The sequence below is a fragment of the Hemiscyllium ocellatum genome, chromosome 29 (assembly GCF_020745735.1).
Source record: "Hemiscyllium ocellatum isolate sHemOce1 chromosome 29, sHemOce1.pat.X.cur, whole genome shotgun sequence".
NCBI lineage: Eukaryota > Metazoa > Chordata > Chondrichthyes > Orectolobiformes > Hemiscylliidae > Hemiscyllium > Hemiscyllium ocellatum.
This window is the reverse complement of record NC_083429.1, coordinates 56,405,247-56,428,076: the sequence shown is the minus strand read 5'-3', so window position 1 is coordinate 56,428,076 and position 22,830 is coordinate 56,405,247. Positions and strand designations below refer to the sequence as shown.

Genomic DNA, 22,830 nt, shown 5'->3' with positions numbered 1-22,830 from the left:
CTGGTATGTCTTTGCTTAGCCTGTCCCAGGATAGATGTGTTGTCCTAGTCGAAATGGTGGTTTTTTTCATCCAGGTGTAGGGCTACAAGGGAGACAGGATCGTGTCTTTTTGTGGCTAGCTGGTGTTCGTGTATCTTGGTGGCTACCTTTCTTCCTGTTTATCCTATGTAGTGTTTGTGGCAGTCCTTGCATGGAATTTTGTAGAGGACGTTGGTTTTGTCCATGGGTTGTACTGGGTCTTTTAAGTTTGGTAGTTTTTGTTTGAGAGTGTTGGTGGGTTAGTGTGCTACTAGGATTCCGAGGGGTCTTAGTAGTCTGGCTGTCATTTCTGAAACTTCTTTGATGTATGGTAAGGTGGTTTGGGTTTCTGGCTGTGTTTGGTCTGCTTGTCGTGGTTTGTTCTTGAGGAATCTGCGCACTGTATGTTTTGAGTATCCGTTCTTCTTGAAGTGGCTCAGTGGTTAATACTGCTGCCTCACAGCATCAGGGACCTGGGTTCAATTCCAGCCTCAGGCGACGGTGTGGAGTTTGCAGCCCTTTTCTGCGTGGGTTTCCTCTGGGTGCTCTGGTTTCCTCCCACAGTCCAAAGATGTGCAGGTTCGATGAAATAGCCAAGCTGAATTGTCCATCGTGTTCAGGGAAGTGTAGGTTAGGTACATTAGTCAGGGGTAAAATATAGCATAACAGGGTAGGGAATGCTGTATGGGAATGGGTAGGTTACTCTTCAGAGGATTGGTGTGGACTGATTGGGCTGAGGGCCTCTTTCCACACTGAAGGGATTCTAAGGCTGCATTGGACCAAGTGTGGCATCAAGGAGCTTTAGCAAAAGTGAAATCAATCAATAAAAAGGGGGCAAATCTCCACATGTTGGGATCATACCTGACACATGGAAAAATGGTTGCAGCTGTTGGAGATTAATCATCTCAGCTCCATGACACCTCTGTAGGGTCATGTCCTAGGCTCAATTATCTTCAGCTGCTTCATTAATGACCTTCCCTCCATCATACGATCAGAAGTGGGGATGTTCACGAATGATTGTATAACATTCAGCGCCATTCAAGATTCCTCAGATATTAAGCAGGCCATGTTCAAATACAACAAGATGTAGACAATATCCAGGCTTGGGTTGACAAGTGGTAAGCAACATTCATGCCACACAAATGCCAGGCAATGACCATCTCCAATAAGAGTCAATCTAATCACCAACCTATGGCATTCAGTGACGTTACCCTCACTGAAATTCCCCACTATTACCACCCTGGTGATTACCATTGATTAGAAACTCAACTGGTTTTGCTACATAAACACAGTGGCTACCAGAGCAGGTCAGAGGCTAAGAATACTATGGCAAGTAACTCACCTCCTAACTCCTCAACCTGTCCATCATCTACAAGGCACAAGTCAGAAGTCTGATGGAACATTCACCAACTGGATGACAGCAGCTCCAACAACATTCAAGAAATTTGACACCATCCAGGACAAAGCAGCTTGCTTGACTAGCACCACATTCACAAACATCTACTCCCTCCACCGCCAACGCTCAGTAGCAGCAATGTGTACTATCTACAAGATGCACTGCAGAAATTCACCAAAGTTCCTTCAACAACACCTTCCAGACCTAAAACCACTTCCATCTAGAAGAACAAGATCAGCAGACACATGGTAAATCACCACCTGCAACTTCCCTCCAAGTCACTCACCATCCCAATCTGGAAGTATATCACCACCCATTTACGTCACTGGGTCAAAATCCTGGAATTCCCTCCATAACAGCATTGGGGGGTCAACCTACAGCAGGTGGATGGCATAAGTTCAAGACAGCAGATCACCACTACCTTCTCAAGGGGCAACTAGGGATGGGCAATAAATGCTAGCCAGTCAGCAAAACCTATGTCCCACAAGCGAATTAAAAATAAAATTACAGATGACATACAACATGAGGTGCCACTAATCGAATGGTGCTCATGGTTATAGTTGCCATTTTGGTGCGAGTATCTCAGGAGAAAGTGAAGACTGCAGATCAGAGTCGAAAAGTGCAACAATGGAAAAGCACAGTAGGTCAGGCAGCATCTGAGGAGAAGAGTCGACATTCCTGTTATAAGCCCTCCATCAGGAATGATGTCCTGGCCAGTTAGCGCAGTTGGTTTGAGCATGGTGTTAATAATGCCAAGGTCATGGGTTTGATGCCCATTCGGGCCATCTTCAGGTTTGTGTGTCTCGTGACTATCTCAGCTCCAGTAAAACAACAGGCCTGTTTACTGACCAATAGGTCATTCTCTTCAATAAACCTGGTTTCTAACCTTGCATTTGTCCCAGAACTGGAACATCAGCCAGTTCCTGTAGTAAGACTTGACTCACAGCAAGAAAGTTGCACACCAATAGACTGTGTCAAAAAAAGTGTGGTGCTGGAAAAGTACAGCCAGTCAGACAGCACACATGGAGCGGGAGAGTCAACATTTTGAGCATAAGCTCTTCATCGGGAATGACTGATGAAGAGCTTATACTCGAAATGCCGACTCTCTTGCTTCTCAGATGCTGTCTGACTGGCTGTGCTTTTTCAGCACCATTCTTTCTGACACTGATCTCCAACATCTGCAGTCCTCACGTTTTCACTAACAGACTGTGTTAACAGACACCAAGCAACAATGTGCAGACGTTCCTCACCAACTTCACTGCACTGAGTTATTGTTGAACACTGGAGTAGGATTGCTGATTGTCTCTGTAAAGGTGGTGTGTATGGGGTCAGTGATTGTGTGCGCACACCATGTGGGTGAATACACAGGAGGGGTTTGGAAAGCAATCCCAGAATGATAACTCAATGCAAGCACTGCTGTTTTCAGTCCAATGTTGCTTCTTTCATTAATGGCATCGGTTCACACTCTCACAAAAGAAAAAAAATCTCTCACGCAATGAGTGTTTGCGACCTGGATTCTCCACTTGAATGTGTGGGAGAAGCTGATTCAAGGCTTTCAAAAAGATTGTATTCTGAAATAGACAAACAGGCACAATTTTGGGAAGATGTTGAGGGAGTGGTCCTTGGTTAATTGCTCTTTCAGAAAGCCACGAAAGACAAAATGGGCCAAGCAGCCTTTTTGTCTGATTGTGACACAAGGATAGGTTTGATGTAGACTTAGCTCAGCAGCTTCAAATGTCATCAGGAAAGCCCAACAGGAAGTTGATACGATGTTGCAGTGTGCAAAGTGAAAAGACTTATTTCATTCCGGGACTTGAGTTTCAGTCCATCACACGTGCACAGGTTAAAAGTCCCATTTTCACCTTTGCTTTGCCAGTTCTAAGAATTATTTCATGGTAAACAGAGCTTATGACTCATATGCACTCGCTCTCTGGCACGGTCATTGATGGATTAATTGTATAACTTCACCAGACAGGTCACATGGCCATTATGTTAAAAAAATACAAAAATAAATGTAAAACTAACCCTGTGCTGTACCTGTCCTGGGCTGTGGGATGCAGACGGTGTAGACGAAGCTTTACTTTTAGATTAAAAGCACAGAAATTACTCTGCCTTTAACTCTGTGCTGTCCCTATCCTGAGACTGATGGGGACAGTGTGTAGCCAACATTACTTTCTGCTTGAAAAAGTAGAAGCAAATTTATTATCAGTTTAAAAGAGTAGAGACAGCAACAAGCTGTATTTAAACTAATCTCACATGCCCTATGAGTTTGAAATGAACAGTGTCAAGACAGTTTTACTTGTTTCAAATAGTAGAGTTATCTTTACTTTCTGTTTAAAAAGGTAGAAGGTGCTTTGTTCTATCTAACCTTGTGCTGTACCTGCTCTCGGTTGTATCGTGAGACAAGATAGATTTCAGAGTCGATATCTCCCATCCTCTTGAGGCACTAAACTCAAATCCTCTGCAGTCAACAATAATCTTACCATAATTAAGGCCTGACATAACCTGCTGTTTGGGGTCTGACAATCATCCAATTTTACTTTGCAATATTCAAAGTTTATAGAAAATTGTGTAAGATGATGTCACGTTGTTTGCAAGTGCCAGAACTCCAGGAAGGAGGAACAAATCTGCCAACATGCAGCAAACCTGCAGCAATCAGGAAGTTACACAGGTTCAGCAGGAGGATGTTGTGTAGACTGGATTTCTGGAGCCATTAAACCAGCAGCAATGAAAGGGTGTACATGCCTGTAATGAGAGGCCAGCACATTGGGAACGGGAGCAGTAATTACACAGCCTGTCTCTGCGTCGGCCCACACACCTATTTATAGAATACTGATGCAGGCAGAATGAGTCCACACCCAGAGTGCAAGTCAGCAGCTCTTCACAATAATTAACAGGCGGACGGAATCCCATCTACTCCACAGACTCAATTGTAGTTTTGAAACACAGCAAGTGTTTGACAATATTCAGTAGCAATTAAAGGCACAGCAGCAGGAAGAGGAATTTTTGCTGCCAGCACCATCAATATTTCCAAACTCAGACCTCTTTGTCTCAATATCCGCTCTCGATGTCTCAACAACACAAACTCAACACAGGCCGCAGAACGAGCCTCGTAAACAAATACACACCAAACTGCCAAGATACACGACTGGGTGTGGCTAGGACTACATCTTGCTGGAAGAATCAATACAGACTTTCTAACTGACTGAGCAACCAGTGAGTCAGCATCTAGACTTCCAACCAGCTCATTGCCAAGTAGAAAAGAACATTTTCCAGGCAACATGCTGCTTACCATCGTACACTTATACAGCTCCCTTTGCCCTGATCAAAGGCATCCCCAGACCACTCACAGAAGCATTATCAAAATAATGTCAAAGTTTTAGAGTGTCTTAAAGAAGGAAAAATATATTTAGAGGTTTAGGGATAGAATTCCAGAACAGTGTTTGGGCCCCGAAAGGCAGAATAATTAAAATCACTCTTCAACTGTCAGAATTAGAAGTTTGCCGAGATGTCCCAGGATGGCAGGAGGGAAGAACTTCAGAGATATTTTCAGGCTCCGAAAATATGAGAATTTTAAAAATCAAAGTTTAAATGATAAGGGAGTTGAGAGTGAAGGGATGCAGATAGGAATTAAGGTCACAATCATAGTAGCCAGGCTCTTGTCGAATGACAGAGGAAGCTCGAGGGATTGAATGGGGCTTCAGGTACAACTCCAACAACATTCAAGAAACTCAGTGCTGGCCAAAACAAAACACCCAACTGACTGGAACCCCATCAATCACCTTTAACATTCACTTTCTGCATCACCGACAAGTATTGGTGGCAGTGTATATCACATATAAAGATGAACTACAATAATTCACCAAGACACTCTAACAGCACCTTCCAAATACTCAATCACTATCATCTTAATGGACAATCACTATCACCTTAATGCCCTCTTCATATGAAGAGGACATTACCAAGTTTCCCTCCAATTCTGACTTGGAAATAGATCCTGGTCCTTCAATGACGCAGAATCAGAATCTTGGAATTCCCTCCGTAACAGGAGTGCAGCAGTTCAAGAAGGCAGCTATCACCTCCTCCAGGGCATCTAAGGGTGGACAATAAGAGCCAGACTAACCAATGCCACCAACATTCTATGAACAAATGAGAAAAAATTGTTATGAAGTGTTGCAGGACAGCAGCCAACATGGGCTTAGCAAGCACAATGGTAATGGATGAATGGACTTGGAGCATGTTAGGAAACAGAGTTTTGGATGTCAAGAGCAAAATGTAGGAGCTGAGCCACAAACTGTTTTGGTAAAGATAAGCTGGGTTGTAGATTGCCAAGATATGCTCTGCAGTTTGGTCAAAGGTAAAGGCCCACACAGTGGTGAATTAAATTGATTGGCAGTCACTGGCCAACATAAGGCCATAATTCTGCCATTCTGGGCGGCACGGTAGCACAGTGGTTAGCACTGCTGCCTCACAGCGCCTGAGACCCGGGTTCAATTCCTGACTGAGGCGACTGACTGTGTGGAGTTTGCACATTCTCCCCGTGTCTGCGTGGGTTTCCTCCAGGTGCTCCGGTTTCCTCCCACAGTCCAAAGATGTGCGGGTCAGGTGAATTGGCCGTGCTAAATTGCCCGTAGTGTTAGGTAAGGGGTAAATGTAGGGGTGTGGGTGGGTTGCGCATCGGCGGGTCAGTGTGGACTTGTTGGGCCAAAGGGCCTGTTTCCACATTAAGTAATCAATCAATCTAATCTAGTCATCGGCTACTACGACAGTTGGAGTTTATAATTGGTTCAGTAGAGAATCAGTGCTTGGGGCAGCAGCAAGACTCACAGCTGTTCATGTTTTGTTGAAACTCTGATCATTGCTCAACTTCCTACGTCATAACAAATTAAACTGCTTTCAATAAAACACTTTACCTTTCAACGTAAGGATGGAGTGCAACAAAACCAAACCAAGTGAAGGAAGTTAAGCGATATCAGCCTCTTCTTATCTGCTATATTCTAAAGCAGCGTATAAAGGATGAGCTGCCTTTGTGTGATGGAGAACACTGCAGTGTCGCAGTTTCGCACTGTGGGTTCATCAACCTCAAAATAAATCTCAATGACTTCCCATCCGGAAACCGCTCGGGTTACACTGTTCACCACACACTTTGAACATCTCAAAACACAAGGAACACAAAGCCCAGGGTGAAGTGACACAGTGAAGGGAAAGGAAGGTTAAGGGACAGTAAACATTCATCCAGTCAGAGAGAGACTCAACTGACTTACTTCGGAGATGTTTAAACAGTGAATTTCGCACCATGCAGCAAAACCCAAAACTTTCCAAGCCAGCAGTTCAACACAACCTGGACCAAGTAGAGCTTCATTTCCAGACTAGGAGGGGTGACCAGACCAGTGCCAGATTTAGAATTCAAAATAACTGCTGTTTAACACAAACTCCTCTGATGATGGTAAATCCTGAGGGTAGCAAACCAGAGTGAGAAATAGGTTGATAATTGCCAGTTCCTCCCCAGAGATTAAATACAACTTCATGTCTTTCATCTACGATTTGATGAGTAGCTTCCCTCATATAAAGGCTGAAAATTCAATACAGAGGCTCTTCTACTCTCTTGGAGATAAATCCTACAGAGCAACTTTCAACAACAAATTAAAAATCTTTTTCCAAAGGTTGGTCATATCAATTAAAATTGGAATTCCACTCCCTGTGGCACTGCTGTATTCAGCATCTGTCAATTGGTGCAATTTGCTGTTCTGGTTACACCTCAGGACTGCTCCTGATTCAAACACTGTTCAGACTTGCAATGGCCTCGATTACTCAAGGCTGACTTAGCTTTTCCAAAACACATGCCAGACCAGGATCCACAGCCACACAAATTCTCTTTCAATTGTCTGTAGAAATCCAACAGCAACACTGTGGCACTGATCACTGATACAGTCACTATTTATCCAAGTTCTTTTCATAATGTGAGGGCAGATTCACCAAAACAGATCACAGATAATTCTAGTGTGAAGACAGTCAGCTTAATTCCAGAACTATATAGGAAATATCTGCTTTCTGCAATCCAGCCCCCTTAGTTTCAGAATAAACGGATTGTAAGAAACCATTTGTGTGCTAGCAGTCGGTCCCAAACACCACTGAAGTACCCCAACTGGTATGATTCTAATAGCCCCTACACAGGACCTGATTTCAACACTCAGCTTTTTCGTATGAAGACAGACTGGACTAGATTTACAGGAATTTGGGGGGGGGGGGCGGGGTCGTGGTGGCAGCGTCTCATAGAAACTTATAAAGTTCTAAAAGAATTACAGTGTGAACATGGAAAAATGTTCCCAACGACCATGGAATCCAGAATGAGAATCACAGGTTAAGGGTATGGTGTAGGGTATTTAGGACCGAGATGAGAATACTTTCAAGAGGGAGTCAGATATAGTTTTTGGGGCTAAAGGAATAAAATAACACAGGGAGAAAGCAGAAACAGGATATGAAGGCACTATCGGCTACAATCTGAATGGCAAAGTGGGTGTACTTCTGTGCCTATTTTCTACGTTTCTAACTTTCATAATGAGTTTTTGTTCTAAACATTGATTGTCCTGGATTTTGCAGTCAACTTACTTAAACACAGATTCTGAACTTGAATTCTGAAATTAAAATATCATTTTGACACAACATCCTCAGTTGGAGATCTGAAACCTGAGAGCAGGATAAGCAATGTCTCCTTGACCAAGAAAAGATTTTTAAAAATTAACAAGCAACAGTCTTAATGAGAATGTTTGAATATTTAATTCAATATCAAATTACATACTGAAAACAAAAAAGGAAGAAAGATTGGATTGAGAGATATAAACAGACATTTAAATAAAAACAGAAGAAATGATCAAAATCTAATGGAATGAAATTCCACACTTGAAAATGCTGAATTACAGTGACAAAGGAATTACTTGGCAATAACTATGACTTTCTAAAAATTCACTTACATCTGAATGGATCAAATTATATTGTGTTCAGTATTTCTGATGTTTTTATTGGGAGACTAGACCAATTTCACACTATCCTAAGTGGTTGAATAGGTATCTCATCAAGACCACCACTGAAACATAACTGGCAATACAGTTCAGTAATTTGGACACCAACCGCCCGACTTCCTAAGAAATTGCCTTACAGGATGAGGCTGCAATCGCCATGGCACAAAATGAAAACCAGACTAAAGAACCGAGGGGAGAAGGGGACACAGAATTATTACCTACAAACATAGAGTTCACCCAAGGCTGGAATCAAATCTGTGTACCTGGCACTGTGAAGACAGCAATGCTAGCCACCATGCTGCGCCAGTTAACACCAGAAAGCTATGAATTCAAATCCTGGACTAAGTGTTAGTCACTTAATCAAAGTTGGCATTATGGAAGTGCAGCGCTGTCAAAGTGTAGACCTTTGGATAAAACATTAAGCCAAAGCCTCTTATACTTGTCCTGATGGATGTAAAAGATCCCTGGTATGGATTGAAAAATAAATTGAGGAATTCTGATCAGTTGTTTTAATCAACCACTAGAAACAGTCACTTGTGCTTGATATCCATGGGATCTTCTGCACCAAGGAAACAGTATGATCATAGCAAAGCTCCAATATCCCCGAATTGAAAGCAAAGCATATAGCATCAGTTCTGATAAAGGACCATGTTACAGAAACACACATTTGTCTATCCATTCCATCTGATTGGGGCAAAATGGAGACACTGTTCCTAGTAAGTTATGTTTCTTGTCAACTTTCTCCATAGGGACAAGTGACCAGTAAAACCCCAGAAGACAGACTGTCCAAATAAGAATACGAAGTCAAAAAGACTGAGCTTAGACTAGAGTTTATACTCCCTGCTTGGTAAACCTTTGCAAACCACTGGACAGATCACTTAAACTTAATTCATTCTGGATAGTGCCTTCTGGTGTTAGCTGAGTTGAAAGGTAGAATTATACCTGAATGGCAATCAATGGCTGGGTCTATCACTGCAGAGAGATCACTGGTGATGACCCAGAACACTGACACAACAATGCAACCTCCTCCCATTGAGTGCAGTGACTGCTGCAATCCTCTATCCACACACCCATTAAAAGCACGATTATTGCAACTGGAAGTGGGCAACTAGGTTTGGGCTGTAACTTCAGCCAAAGAAATGTTACCACTAAGCTCCTGATGTGTGAAGGTGCAACTAAGTCAACAGCCAAGTGGTCCTCATCCATCACCTTAAACTGCTGGAATGCTCCCATCACACTCAACCCTATAATCTCTGGTCAGTCTCAATCAGTTGCGTCATTCTATGGAAAACCAGTTTCCATTTCACTGCTTCCTGGTCAAAAGCTCGGGATCTCATTGGCTAATTTCAAGTGAAAGCAGAGATAATATTCCACATGGAACTGCTCCTGTTCCAGAATTTCTCACAGATTCCCCACATCAGCTAGGTCTTTAACAACAAAGATGTCCCAATTAGTCAGACAAACATTTCTTTCATACAATATTATCAATTATTCCCAACACTGAGGAACAGAAACCCCCTTCAAATTGGACAGAATCTAAAATGCCCCATTTTTGCACTATTTCACACTAGGCATCGAGTGAAATAACAGCAACATCATATATATTAGCAACAAGTACACTTCTTTGCTCTTTGCTGTGAATTTATTTCACTCAAAGTCCCAATGGACAGACAGCTAGATTTTTGCAGATACACAGAAGTGTTTTGTTTATTTATGAGAGCAGTTTGGTTTGTGAAATCCCAAGCTTCACCCACCTCGAGGAAGTGCTAAGATTAGTCTACCATAGTACGTTGGTTGAATGATCCACTCCCTAAAGAGACTGAGAATCAAAATACCCACACCTTATTTTTGTTCAACTTTTCAGGACAATACTAAACTCGATCTCCCTACCAATCCCTGGAATGTGGAGTGCTCATACTGCCAGTGAGTCAGTGATTCCATTCAGTACAATATGTGGTCTGAATTAGAAACCCTTCCAGTGGCCTGCGTCACTTCACCTGCAAGTCCCTTTGTGTAATAAGGTAGATATAGTAGGTTGGGAATATAATTTGAAACCTAACAGCAACTCACCAGTGTTATATCATACTGTGATCCAGTACAATAAGAATTAGAGGCTTACGAATGTGGTCATTCCAGTCCCTGACATTAATTATCTAACTGCACTGGGATGTGACTGTTCACCAATAGCCATGTAGAGAAAAAAAATTTGAAAACGTGAACTATAGTGTCCAAAATACCATTAATACTCTTATGGTTTAGCAAATTAACATCGAATGTCATTGGTCCTGTCACCATTACTGTCTGGTTCCTAGAGTATTTTCTCACACAAGCCACTCCGCCCTTCAAGCTTGTGCCAGCTCTTTGCAAGAGGTGTCCAATATTCCTCCCCACAATTCTGCACTTTTTCCCCTTTTCATATATCAAATTACCTTTTGAAAGTTATTGAATACCCTTTTCATCACCCAATAAAAACCACAACATTCTCATTACATTCCACACCACCTCCCCAAAACAAGTTATTTGCTAAAAATCTGAAAGCCTGGTGATTCCGACCCCTTTGCACGGTCTGTCTTCCTCACTTTAACCTATCCTGCATAAATTTTGAACAACTCTTGTCAAATCTGTTCTGAACTTTCCCCGCTCCAAAGAGAGCAGTCCCAGCTTCTCCAGCACAAGTCCTGGGATCACTCTGGAGAATCTCAGCTTGTTCTTCACAGGAAAACACAGCGACATTAGTAGCTGGCACACGCAGGGTTGCTCACCCCGGGTAATTACCCCCCCCCCCACCCCCTCACTCCCTGGGGGATTTCCCTTACCTCTCACTCAGGCCGGACGGTGTAACGCTCATTTGGCTCCTCTCAATGATTCCAAAGTTATCCAATTCTCATTTTCTCCCCCGGAATCAGCGCCGAGTTTTCCGCCGCTCCCAGCCGGGACCTCAGTGTGGGACAGCGGCCTCCGCACTGCGCTAGGGGCCGGCGCCGGGTCAGGGGCCGGGGCCGCGGCCGCCTCTCCTGGCGGTTCACAGGAGCCTCCAGCACTGAACACCCATTCCCAGGTCCGGAGCTAAACCTGAAGCCGAGGCCGGAGGCCGGAGGCCCGGGGCGCGGGGCCCAGTGGCCAGTGGCCCCGGGAGCTGCTGCTCAGGGCGGACGGGACAGTGGCCCCGGGATCAGGATCCGCTCACAAACAAAGTATCCGCAAGGAGCGACAAAATGGAGCACAATCCACCAGGAAGGGAGCGGGCTGTCCCCGGGCTCTCCCCGGCTCCGGCCCCGGGCTCGCCCCGGCCCCGAGGGCCCTGTGCTCCCGGTAAGTCAGGCCCGGACCGTGTCCGCGCTCGCGAGCCCGCTCACTTTCTCCTTGTCAGTCTCTGGGTGTGGGTCAGTGTCCCCCGGACGGTGTCCCGGCGGGAGGCGGGTGTGGGTGCCGGTGCCGGTGTCCGTGCCCCGGTCTCGGTCTCGGTCCCGGTGCCGCTCCGGCTGTTACTTTGCTCGAGCCGCTTCACCTCCGCCCTCCATCCGCCGCCACCGCCTCGCCGCTTCCAGAGCAACTCCGCGCAAAATAATCCCGGGCAGCGGCCCTTCCTCCCCAGTCCCCCGCTGCAAACCCTGGAGCCAATGGTACACTCTGCCCGGAGTCAGTCCCACACCAAACCTGGACCAATGCTGCTCCGCGCCACGGTCAGTCCTGCATCAAAGCTGTAGTGAAGTGTATCCCAGGATATTGGGGGAACTGCAGGGCCCCTAGCAGAGATATGAGTATCATCGACAGCTCCAGGTAAGGTGTCAGAAGACTGGAGAATGCCTAATGTTGTGCCATTACTTAACAAAAGCTGCCAAGAACAAGCCAGAAAACTACAGACGGCAATGGTAGGTAAGTAGTTGGACAGGATTCTGAGATACAGATTGATTTTACATGCATTTGGAAAGGCAAGGACTGATAAGGGATAAAGTTAAAAATCACACAGCAGTAGCTGTGATGCTACCTGATGAAGGAGCAGCGCTCTGAAAGCTAGTGCTTCCAAATAAACCTGTTGGATTATCACCTGGTGTTGTGTGATTTTTAACTTTATCCACTCCAGTCCGACACTGGCTCCTCCACACCAGGAGTAGGGACAGTCAACATGGTTTTGTCTGTGGGAAATTATGCCTCACAAACCTGACTTTTTCGAAGAGGTGACCATGGATGAAGTCAGAGCAGTAGACATTGTATATGTGGACTTTAGCAATGCCGTCAACAAGATTCCCCCTGCTTGACTGGTCAGTAAGGCTAGATCACATGAAATCCAGAGAGAGATAGCCAGTTGGATCCAAATTAGCTTGACAATAGGAGATAGAGGGTGGTTGCTCAGTCTGGAGGTCCATGACCAACAATATGCCACAAGAATCGATGCTGGGTCCACATTGTTCATCATTTACATAAACAATTTGGATTAGAATTTTGAAAGTGTGAATAGAAAGTTTGTGGATCACATCAAAACGGGTAGTATAGCAGACAGTGAAGAAGGCTATCTAGGACCACAACGGGGATCTTGGTCAATTGGGCCAATGGACCAAGGAATGGCAGATGGAGTTTAATTTAAATAAAAGTGAGGTATTGCATTTTGGTAAGACGAACTAGAGCAGGACTTATACAGTTAATAGTAGGGCCCTGGCGTATGTTGTCAAACAGGAAGACCTAGGGATTCCTTGAAAATGGAGTCACATGTTGACAGGATGATGAAGGCGGCATTTGGTACACTTGCTTTCGTTAGTCAGAGCATTAAGTACAGGAGTTGGGATGTCATGTTTCAGCTGTACAAGACATTGGTAGGGCTACATTTGGAGAATTGCAGTCAATTCTGGTGGTCTTGTGTTATGAAGGTTATTGTGTACTATATCTTTAAGAGAGACTGAAAGCTGGCACGGACTTAGAGAGACACAGAGTGTGCTGAAAGAATTTAAGGTGTAACATCTGTGAAACCAATACTGCAGCTGAGTTGCCATGGTACACAATAAATTCAAATTTGGTCAATCAGTTTAAATTATCAAATTTTGAGAAGATTTGTAGCTCAGGTTGAGGTTCTGGATGTAGCTTTGCTCACTGAACTGGAAGGTTCATTTCCAGATATTTCGTCACCCTATGAGGTAACATCTTCAGTGGGCCTCCGGGCGAAGCACTGTTGATAATTTTATATGGTTGGGTTTCTTTGGGTTGGTGATGTCATTTCCTGTGGTGAAGTCACTTCCTGTTCTTTTTCTCAGGGGTGGTAGATGGGCTGTAACTCAATGCATTTGTTGATAGAGTTCTAGTTGAAATGCCATGCTTCTAGGAGTAGTAGAAGAACTACGCAGAGCAGAGGAAAATTATCTATACCGTGTATTCAAAAAGAATCAGTACCCAATGAACACAGTCTGCTGATTTCTCAGCAACAAATCCAAACAAGCAGACAAAACATGTCCACAAACCCTAGCCACTCTCCCCTACATCAAAGACATCTCAGAAATGACTGCCAGACTACTCGGACCCCTTGGCATCATGGTAGCCCACAAACCCACCAACACACTAAAACAGCAGCTAATGAACTTGAAAGACCCTATACAGACAACAAGCAAAACTAATGTCATTTACAAAATACCGTGCAAGGACTGTAACAAACACTACATTGGACAAACAAGCAGAAAACTAGCTATCAGGATACATGAACAGCAACTAGCCACAAAAAGACATGACCCTCTCTCACTCGTATCTTTACATATGGATGAGGAAGGACACCATTTCGACTGGGACAACACATCCATCCTAGGACAAGCCATCCAAAGACATGCACGAGAATTCTTAGAACATAGATAGAACATAGAACAATACAGCGCAGAACAGGCCCTTCGGCCCTCGATGTTGTGCTGACCTGTGAACTATTCTCAGCTCATTCCCCTACGCTATCCCAATCTAAGATTGTTTAAATCTCCCTAATGTGGCTGAGTTGACTACATTAGCAGATAGTGCATTCCACGCCCTTACCATTCTCTGAGTAAAAAATCTGCCTCTGGCAGCTGTCTTAAATCTATCACCCCTCAATTTGTAGTTATGCCCTCTCGTACATGCTGACATCATCATCCTAGAAAAAAGACTTCCACTGTCGACCCTGTCTAAGCCTCTGATCATCTTGTATGTCTCGATCAAATCCCCTCTTCTCCTTCTTCTTGCCAATGAGAACAGGTTCAAGTCTCTCAGCCTTTCGTCATGAGACCTTCCCTCCAGACCAGGCAACATCCTGGTAAATCTCCTCTGTACCTTTTCCAATGCTTCCACATCCTTCACAAAATATGGGGACCAGAACTGTACACAATATTCCAAGTGTGGCCGCACCAGTATTTTGTATAGGTGCAGTATGATACTGCGGCTCCGGAACTCAATCCCTCTGCGAATGAAACCTAACACACCGTATGCCGCCTTAACAGCACTATCCACCTGGGTGGCAACTTTTTAGGGATCTATGTACATGGACTCCTAGATCCCTCTGCACATCCACACTACCAAGAATCTTTCCATTGACCCAGTAATCTGCCTTCCTGCTATTCTTCCCAAAGTGCATCACTTCACATTTAACTGCATTGAACTCCATTTGCCACCTCTCAGCCCAATTCCTCAGTTTATCCAAGTCCCTCTGCAACCTATAATACTCTTCCACACTGACCACTACTCCACCGACTTTAGTGTCGTCTGCAAATTTACTAACCCATCCACCTATGCCTGCGTCTAAGTCGTTTATAAAAATGACAAGCAGTGGTCACAAAACAGATCCTTGTAGCACACCACTAATAACTGGACTCCAGGCTGAATATTTTCCATCAACCACCACTTGCTGCCTTCTTTCAGAAAGTCAGTTTCTAATCCAAACTTCTAAATCACCCTCAATTCCACGTCTCTGCATTTTCTCTAACAGTCTGCCATGTGGAACCTTATCATAGGCTTTACTGAAGTCCATGTATACTACATTAACTGCCCTACCCTCATCTACATGCTTGGTCACCTTCTCAAAAAACTCAATGAGGTTTGTGAGACACGATCTGCCCTTGACAAAACCATGTTGACTATCTGAAATCAAATTGTTGCTTGCTAGATGCTCATAAATCTTATGTCTTATAATCCTTTCCAAAACCTTTCCTACAACAGAAGTAAGGCACACTGGTCTATAATTACCTGGGTCATCTCTACTGTCCTTCTTGAACAAAGGCACAACATTTGCAATCCTCCAGTCCTCTTGTTCCAAACCTGTAGACAGTGAAGACTCAAAAATCAAAGCCAAAGGCTCTGCTATCTCCTCCTTAGCTTCCCAGAGAATCCTCAGATAAATCCCATCCGACCCAGGGGACTTGTTTACTTTCGCTTCTTCTAGAATTGATAACAGCTGTTTGTAACTAACATCGATCCTTTCTAGTCTAATATCATGTACCTCATTCTTCTTCTCTACAATATTCTCCTTTTCCTGAGTGAAAACCGATGAGAAATGTTCGTTTAGCATCTCTCCGATCTCCACAGGATCCACACTCAACTTCTCACTTCTGTCTTTGACTGGCCCTATTCCTACCCTAATCATCCTTTTATTCCTCACATACCTATAGAAAACTTTAGGGTTCTCCTTTATTCTATTTGATAAAGACTGCTCGTGTCCTCTCTTTGCTCTTCTTAACTCTCTCTTTAAATCCTTCCTAGCTGATCTGTAACTCTCCATCGCCTCTTCTGAACCATCTTGCCTCATCAACATATAAGCTTCCTTCTTCTTCGTAACAAGAGATGCGATTTCTGTTGTAAACCACAGTTCCCTTCCCTTATCACTACCTCCCTGCCTGACAGGGACATACCTACCAAGGACACGCAATATCTGTTCCTTAAATCATCTCCACATTTCCATTGTCTACATCCCCTGCATTTTGCTACCCCAGTCAATGCATCCTAATTCATGCCTAATCACATTATAATTGCCCTTGCCCCATCGATAACTGTTGACCTGTGGCATGTACCCATCTCTTTCCATCGCTAAACTAAATGTAACTGAATTATGGTCACTCTCTCCAAAGTACTCACCTACAACTAAATCAAACACCTGGCCTGCTTAATTACCAAGCACCAGATCCAATGTGGCCTCCCCTCTTGTCAGCCCTTCAACATACTGTGTCAGGAAACCCTCCTGTACACATTGGACAAAAACTGATCCATCCGATCTACTAGAGTTATAGCAATTCCTGTCAATGTTGGGGAAGTTAAAGTGTCCTAAAGTGTCCCATAATGACCACTCTATTCCTTTCACTCCTACCTAGAATAATTTTGCTAATCCTCTCTTTCACCTCCCTGGAACTCTGCAGAGGCCTATAAAAAAAGCTCCAAGCAGTGTGACCTCTCCTCTCCTGTTTCTAATCTCAGCCCACACTTCCTCAGTAGACGAGTCCTTGTCAAAAGTTCTTTCAGCCACCGTTATACTATCCTTGACTAACAAGGCCACGCTTCCCCCTCTTTTACTGCCTTGCCTGTTCTTAATGAAAGATCTAAACCCTGGAACCTGCAATATCCGTTCCTCACCCTGCTCTATCCAGGTATTCGAAATGGCCACAACATCAAAGTCCCAGGTACCTATCCATCTGCAAGCTCACCTACCTTATTTCAGATACTTCTGGTGTTGAAGTAGACACACTTCAAACCACTTCGCTGTCTGCTAGCACATTCCTGTGACCCTGAAATCCTGTCCCTGTCCTCGCTACTCTCATCCTCCTGTGCACTGCAGCTACACCTCCGGTTCCCATCCCCCTACTGAGCTAGTTTAAACCCACCCGAATAACACCAGCAAATTTCTCATCCAGGATATGAGTACCCCTCTGGTTCAAGTGAAGACCGACGTGTTTGTACAAATCCCACCTTCCCCAGAATGAGCCCCAATTACCCAAGTACCTGAAACCCTCCCTCCAGCACCATCCTTGCAGCCACGTGTTCAGCTGATATCTCTCCCTATTCCTTGCCTCACTATCACGTGGCACGGGCAACAAACCCGAGATAACAACTCTGTTTGTTCTAGCTCTCAGCTTCCCCCCAGCTCCCTGAAATCCTGCCTTACATCCCTATCCCTCTTTCTACCTATGTTGTTGGTACCTACATGGAAAACGACTTGAGGCTGGTCACCCTCTCCCTTCAGGACCCCAAAGATACGATCCGAGACATCACGGACCCTGGCACCTGGGAGGCAACACACCAACTGCAAGTCTCGTTCGTTCCCTACAAACCTTCTATCTGAGCCTCTAATTATCGAGTTCCCAATGGCTAACACTTTCCTTCTTTCCCTCCTTCCCTTCTGTGTAACAGGGACAGGCTCTGGTAAGTCATATCCCATAGCATTCCAACCAGAACTCTATTAACAAACACATTTGGTTAGACCCCATCTACCACTCCCTGAGAAAAAGAACAGGAAGTGACTTCACCACAGGAAATGATAGCACCAACCCAAAGAAACCCAAGCATATAAATAGAAAGCAGGAATTATCAGCAGTGCTTCACCTGAGGCCCACTGAAGATGTTACCGAAGTGTCTGGAAATGAACCTTCCAGCTCAGCGAGCAAACTTACATCCAGTTTAAATTATACTCCAAGATCCCAAAATCCAATCGAATTTGAATTTAGTGCTTTGATGACATCAAACCAATGAAATGATCCAATGTCTTGGAGTATAAAATGGGATATTTTTAACAATTAGGGGGAGAACTGCATAGAAAACCATCAAGTATAAACTGCTAGCCGAATAGCTCTCTGGAAGGTATCTGTTCATATGAAAGGCCTGTGAAGCAGAATACTGAAGAAAAGATGACAGAGGAAAATCTACAGAAGAAGATACAAAGAGAAGATTTGACAGCTGGCTGGTTTTAAAATTTGAATTTTTTTTTGTAAATCCTAATTGGGGTTTTATCAGACCAGTATTGTAGAAGGGAAGGTAAAAGATAGGTTTAAGAAAAAGGAGTTGTAAATAGTGGTTTAATGTTCTCTCTTGGACTTAAAAAATAAAATTATTAACTTTTCCTTTAGATAGTGACCTCTGGGATAGTTCTTTGCCTCTCAAAATTTAACATATTTACAGCGCGAGGTGAGCTTCTCTGTCTGTTGGGTTTAAATTAGCAGAGGGGCTATTTTCCTTGTGTCTGTGTCAAGAGACTGACAGGTGACCTTATAGAGGTTTATAAAATCATGAGGGGCATAGATAAGGTGAATAGCAAAGGTATTCTCTACACATCAGGGAAACCATAACTAGAGGGCATAGGTTTAAGGTCAGAAGGGAAAGATTTAAAAGTAATCTTTGGGGCAACATTTTCACAGACAGGGTGGTGTATAGGAAAACGCTGCCAGAGCTGGTACAAAGAGAACAAAGAAAATTTACAGCCCATGAACAGGCCCTTCGACCCTCCAAGCCTGAGCCAATCAAAATGTACTGTCTAAACCTGTCGGTCAATTCCTAAGCATCTGTACCCCTCTGCTCCCCACCTACTCATGCACCTGTCCAGACGCACCTTAAATGAATCTACCGTGCCTGCCTCTACACCTCTGCTGGCAACGCATTCCAAACGCCCACTACCCTCTGTGTGAAGTACTTGTTGCATATATCCCCCTTAAACTTTCCACCTCTCACGTTGAAACTGTGACCCCTCGTTACTGAATCCTTCACCCTGGGAAAAAGCTTCTCTCTATCCACCCTGTCTATACCCTTCATGATTTTGTAAACCTCAATCAGGCCCCCCTCAATCTCCTTTTTTCTAATGAAAATAAACCTAACCTACTCAACCTTTCTTCATAGCTGGCACCTTCTATACATCATAAACCTCCTGCACCCTCTCCAAAGCGTCCACATCCTTTTGGTAATGTGGCGACCAGAACTGTACACAATAAATGCGGCCGAACCAATGTCTTGTACAATGTTAACATGACTTGCCAGCTCTTATACTCAATACCCCGTCCAATGAAGGCAAACATACTATATGCCATCTTGACCAGTCTATCCACCTGTGCAGCAACCTTCAGGGTACAATGGACCTGCATTACCAGATCTCTCAGCTCATCAACTTTTCCCAAGGCTCTTCCGTTCATTGTATAATTCGCTGTAGAATTAGACTTGCCTAAATGCATCACCTCACATTTGTCTGGATTGAAATCCACCTGCCACTTCTCCGCCCAACTCTCCAGTCTATCTATATCCTCCTGTATTCTTTGACAGTCCCTTATGCTTTCTGCTACTCCACCAATCTTCGTTTCATCTGCAAACTTGCTGATCATACCAACAGTGCCCCCTTCCAAATCATTTTTGTATATTACAAACAACAGTGGCCCCAACACTGACCCCTGTGGAACACCACTGGTCACCTTTCTCCATTTCGAGAAACTCCCTTCAACTACTACTGTCTGTCTCCTGTTGCTCAACCAGTTCTTTACCCACCTAGCTAGAACTCCCTGCACACCATGTGACTTCACTTTACCATTAGTCTACCATGGGGAACCTTATCAAACACCTTACTAAAGTCCATGTATATGACATCAACAGCCCTTCCTTCATCTAACAACTTGGTCACTTCCTCGAAGAACTCTATTAAGTTGGTACGGCACAATCTCCCCGGCACAAAATCATGTTGCCTATCACTGATAAGCCCATGTTTTTCTAAATATAAATAGATCCTATCCCTCAGTACCTTCTCCAGCAACTTTTCCACCACCGACGTCAGGCTCACTGGTCTGTAGTTACCCGGAATATCCCTATTAACCTTCTTGTACAGAGGGACAACATGAGCAACCCTCCAGTCCTCTGGAACCTCACCTGTGTTTAAGGATGCCATAAAGATATCTGTCAGGGCCCCAGCTATTTCCTCTCTCACCTCCCTCAGCAACCTGGGATAGATCCCATCCGGTCCTGAGGACTTGTCCACCTTAATAACCTCTAGCCTACGCAACACATCTTCCCTACTTATGTCAGACTAATCAAACTACAATCTCTAATCTCAATATTCATCACGTTCCTCTCCTCGGTGAACACTGATGCAAGTAATCATTCAGAATCTCACCCATTCTTTCAGGTTCAACACACAGCCTTCCTTCATTATCCTTTAGTGGACCAATCATTTCTCTAGTTACCCGCTTGCTTCTTATATAAGAATAAATGCTTTGGGATTCTTCTCAATTCTGCTCGCTAAAGCTATTTCCTTTTAGCCCGCTTGATTCCTCGTTTAAGACTTGTCCTACTCTTCCAATATTCTTCCAGGGCCCGTTCTGTTCTCAGCTGCCTAGACCTTATGTATGCTTCTCTTTTCCTCTTGGCTAGTTGCACAATTTCTCCTGTCATCCACGGTTCACGAATCTTGCCCTTCCTATCCTTTGCCTTCAATGAGACATAATCTTCTAGGAGAAAGTGAGGACTGCAGATATTGGAAATCAGAGCTGAAAATGTGTTGCTGGAAAGGCGCAACAGGTCAGGCAGCATCCAAGAAGCAGGATAATCGACGTTCCGGCATGAGCCCTTCTTCAGGAATGAGGAAAGTGTGTCCAGCAGGCTAAGATAAAAGGTAGGGAGGAGGGACTTGGGGGAGGGGCGTTGGAAATGCAATAGGTGGAATGAGGTCAAGGTGAGGGTGATAGGCCGGAGTGGGGTGGGGGCGGAGAGGTCAGGAAGAGGATTGCAGGTTAGGAAGGCGGTGCTGAGTTCGAGGGATTTGACTGAGACTAGGTGGGGGGAGGGGAAATGAGGAAACTGAAGAAATCTGAGTTCCTCCCTTGTGGTTGGAGGGTTCCGAAGCGGAAGGTGAGGCACTCTTCCTCCAGCCGTCATGTTGCTATGGTCTGGCGATGGAGGAGTCCAAGGACCTGCATGTTCTTGGTGGAGTGGGAGTGGGAGTTGAAGTGTTGAGCCACGGGGTGGTTGGGTTGGTTGGTCCAGTTGTCCCAGAGGTGTTCTCTGAAACGTTCCTCAAGTAGGCGGCCTGTCTCCCAAATATAGAGAAGGCCACATCGGGTGCAGCGGATGCAGTAAATGATGTGTGTGGAGGTGCAGGTGAATTTGTGGTGGATATGGAAGGATCTCTTGGGGCCTTGGAGGGAAGTGAGGGGGACCAGTTCCAATACCTTACATCCACCGCCTCCAACCTCATAGTCCCACAATCCCGCACCGCCCATTTCTACCTCCTGCCCAAAATCCACAAACCTGACTGCCCCAGCCAACCCATTGTCTCAGCCTGCTCCTGCCCCACCGAACTCATCTCTGCATACCTCGACACGGTCCTGTCCCTCTTAGTCCAAGAACTCCCCACCTACGTTCGGGACACCACCCACGACCTCCACCTCCTCCATGATTTTCGCTTCCCCGGTCTCCAACACCTTATCTTCACCATGGACATCCAGTCCCTGTACACCTCCATCCCCCATCACGAAGGACTCAAAGCCCTCCGCTTCTTCCTTTCCTGCCGTACCAACCAGTACCCTTCCACTGACACTCTCCTTCGACAGACTGAACTGGTCCTCACCCTGAATAACTTCTCTTTCCTATTCTCCCACTTCCTCCAAACTAAAGGAGTTGCCATGAGCACCCGCATGGGCCCCAGCTGTGCCTGCCTCTTCGTAGGATATGTGGAACAGTCCATCTTCCGCAGCTACACTAGCACCACCCTCCACCTTTTCCTCCGCTACATTGATGACTGTATCGGCGATGCCTCGTGCTCCCACGAGGAGGTTGAACAGTTCATCCACTTTACCAACACCTTCCACCCTGACCTCAAATTTACCTTGACCATCTCAGACTCCTCCCTCCCCTTCCTAGACCTTTCCATTTCTATCTCGGGCGACCGAATCAACACAGACATTCACTATAAACCGACCGACTCCCACAGCTACCTAGACTACACCTCCTCCCACCCTGCGCCCTGTAAAAACGCCATCCCATATTCCCAATTCCTTTGTCTCCGCCGCATCTGCTCCCAGGGGTGGGGTGGGGACGGAGAGGTCAGGAAGAAGATTGCAGGTTAGGAAGGCGGTGCTGAGTTCGAGGGATTTGACTGAGACTAGGTGGGGGGAGGACCAGTTCCAATACCGTATAACCCAGATGGCCTCCTTCTTCAAGGACCGCAGATTCCCCCCAGACGTGATCGACAATGCCCTCCTCCGCATCTCCTCCACTTCCCGCTCCTCCGCCCTTGAGCCCCGCCCCTCCAATCACCACCAGGACAGAAACCCACTGGTCCTCACCTACCACCTCACCACCTCCATATACATCATATCATCCGTCGTCATTTCCACCACCTCCAAACGGACCCCACCACTAGGGATATATTTCCCTCCCTTCCCCTATCAGCGTTCCGCAAAGACCACTCCCTCCGTGACTCCCTCGTCAGGTCCACACCCCCCA

General features: G+C 45.1%; 1 protein-coding gene across 2 annotated transcripts in view; it reads right to left on the bottom strand.

Annotated features, from left to right (window-relative positions):
* Positions 1-11,984, bottom strand: part of LOC132829722 (rho guanine nucleotide exchange factor 12-like) — a 134,676-nt gene extending 122,692 nt beyond the window's left edge. For both annotated transcript variants that reach the window (XM_060847093.1, XM_060847094.1), the window contains exon 1: positions 11,250-11,984. In XM_060847093.1, the coding sequence (XP_060703076.1) occupies positions 11,250-11,281 (32 nt within the window). In that variant the 5' untranslated portion in view covers positions 11,282-11,984. The remainder of the gene's footprint in view (positions 1-11,249) is intronic.
* Positions 11,985-22,830: the final 10,846 nt, after the last annotated feature.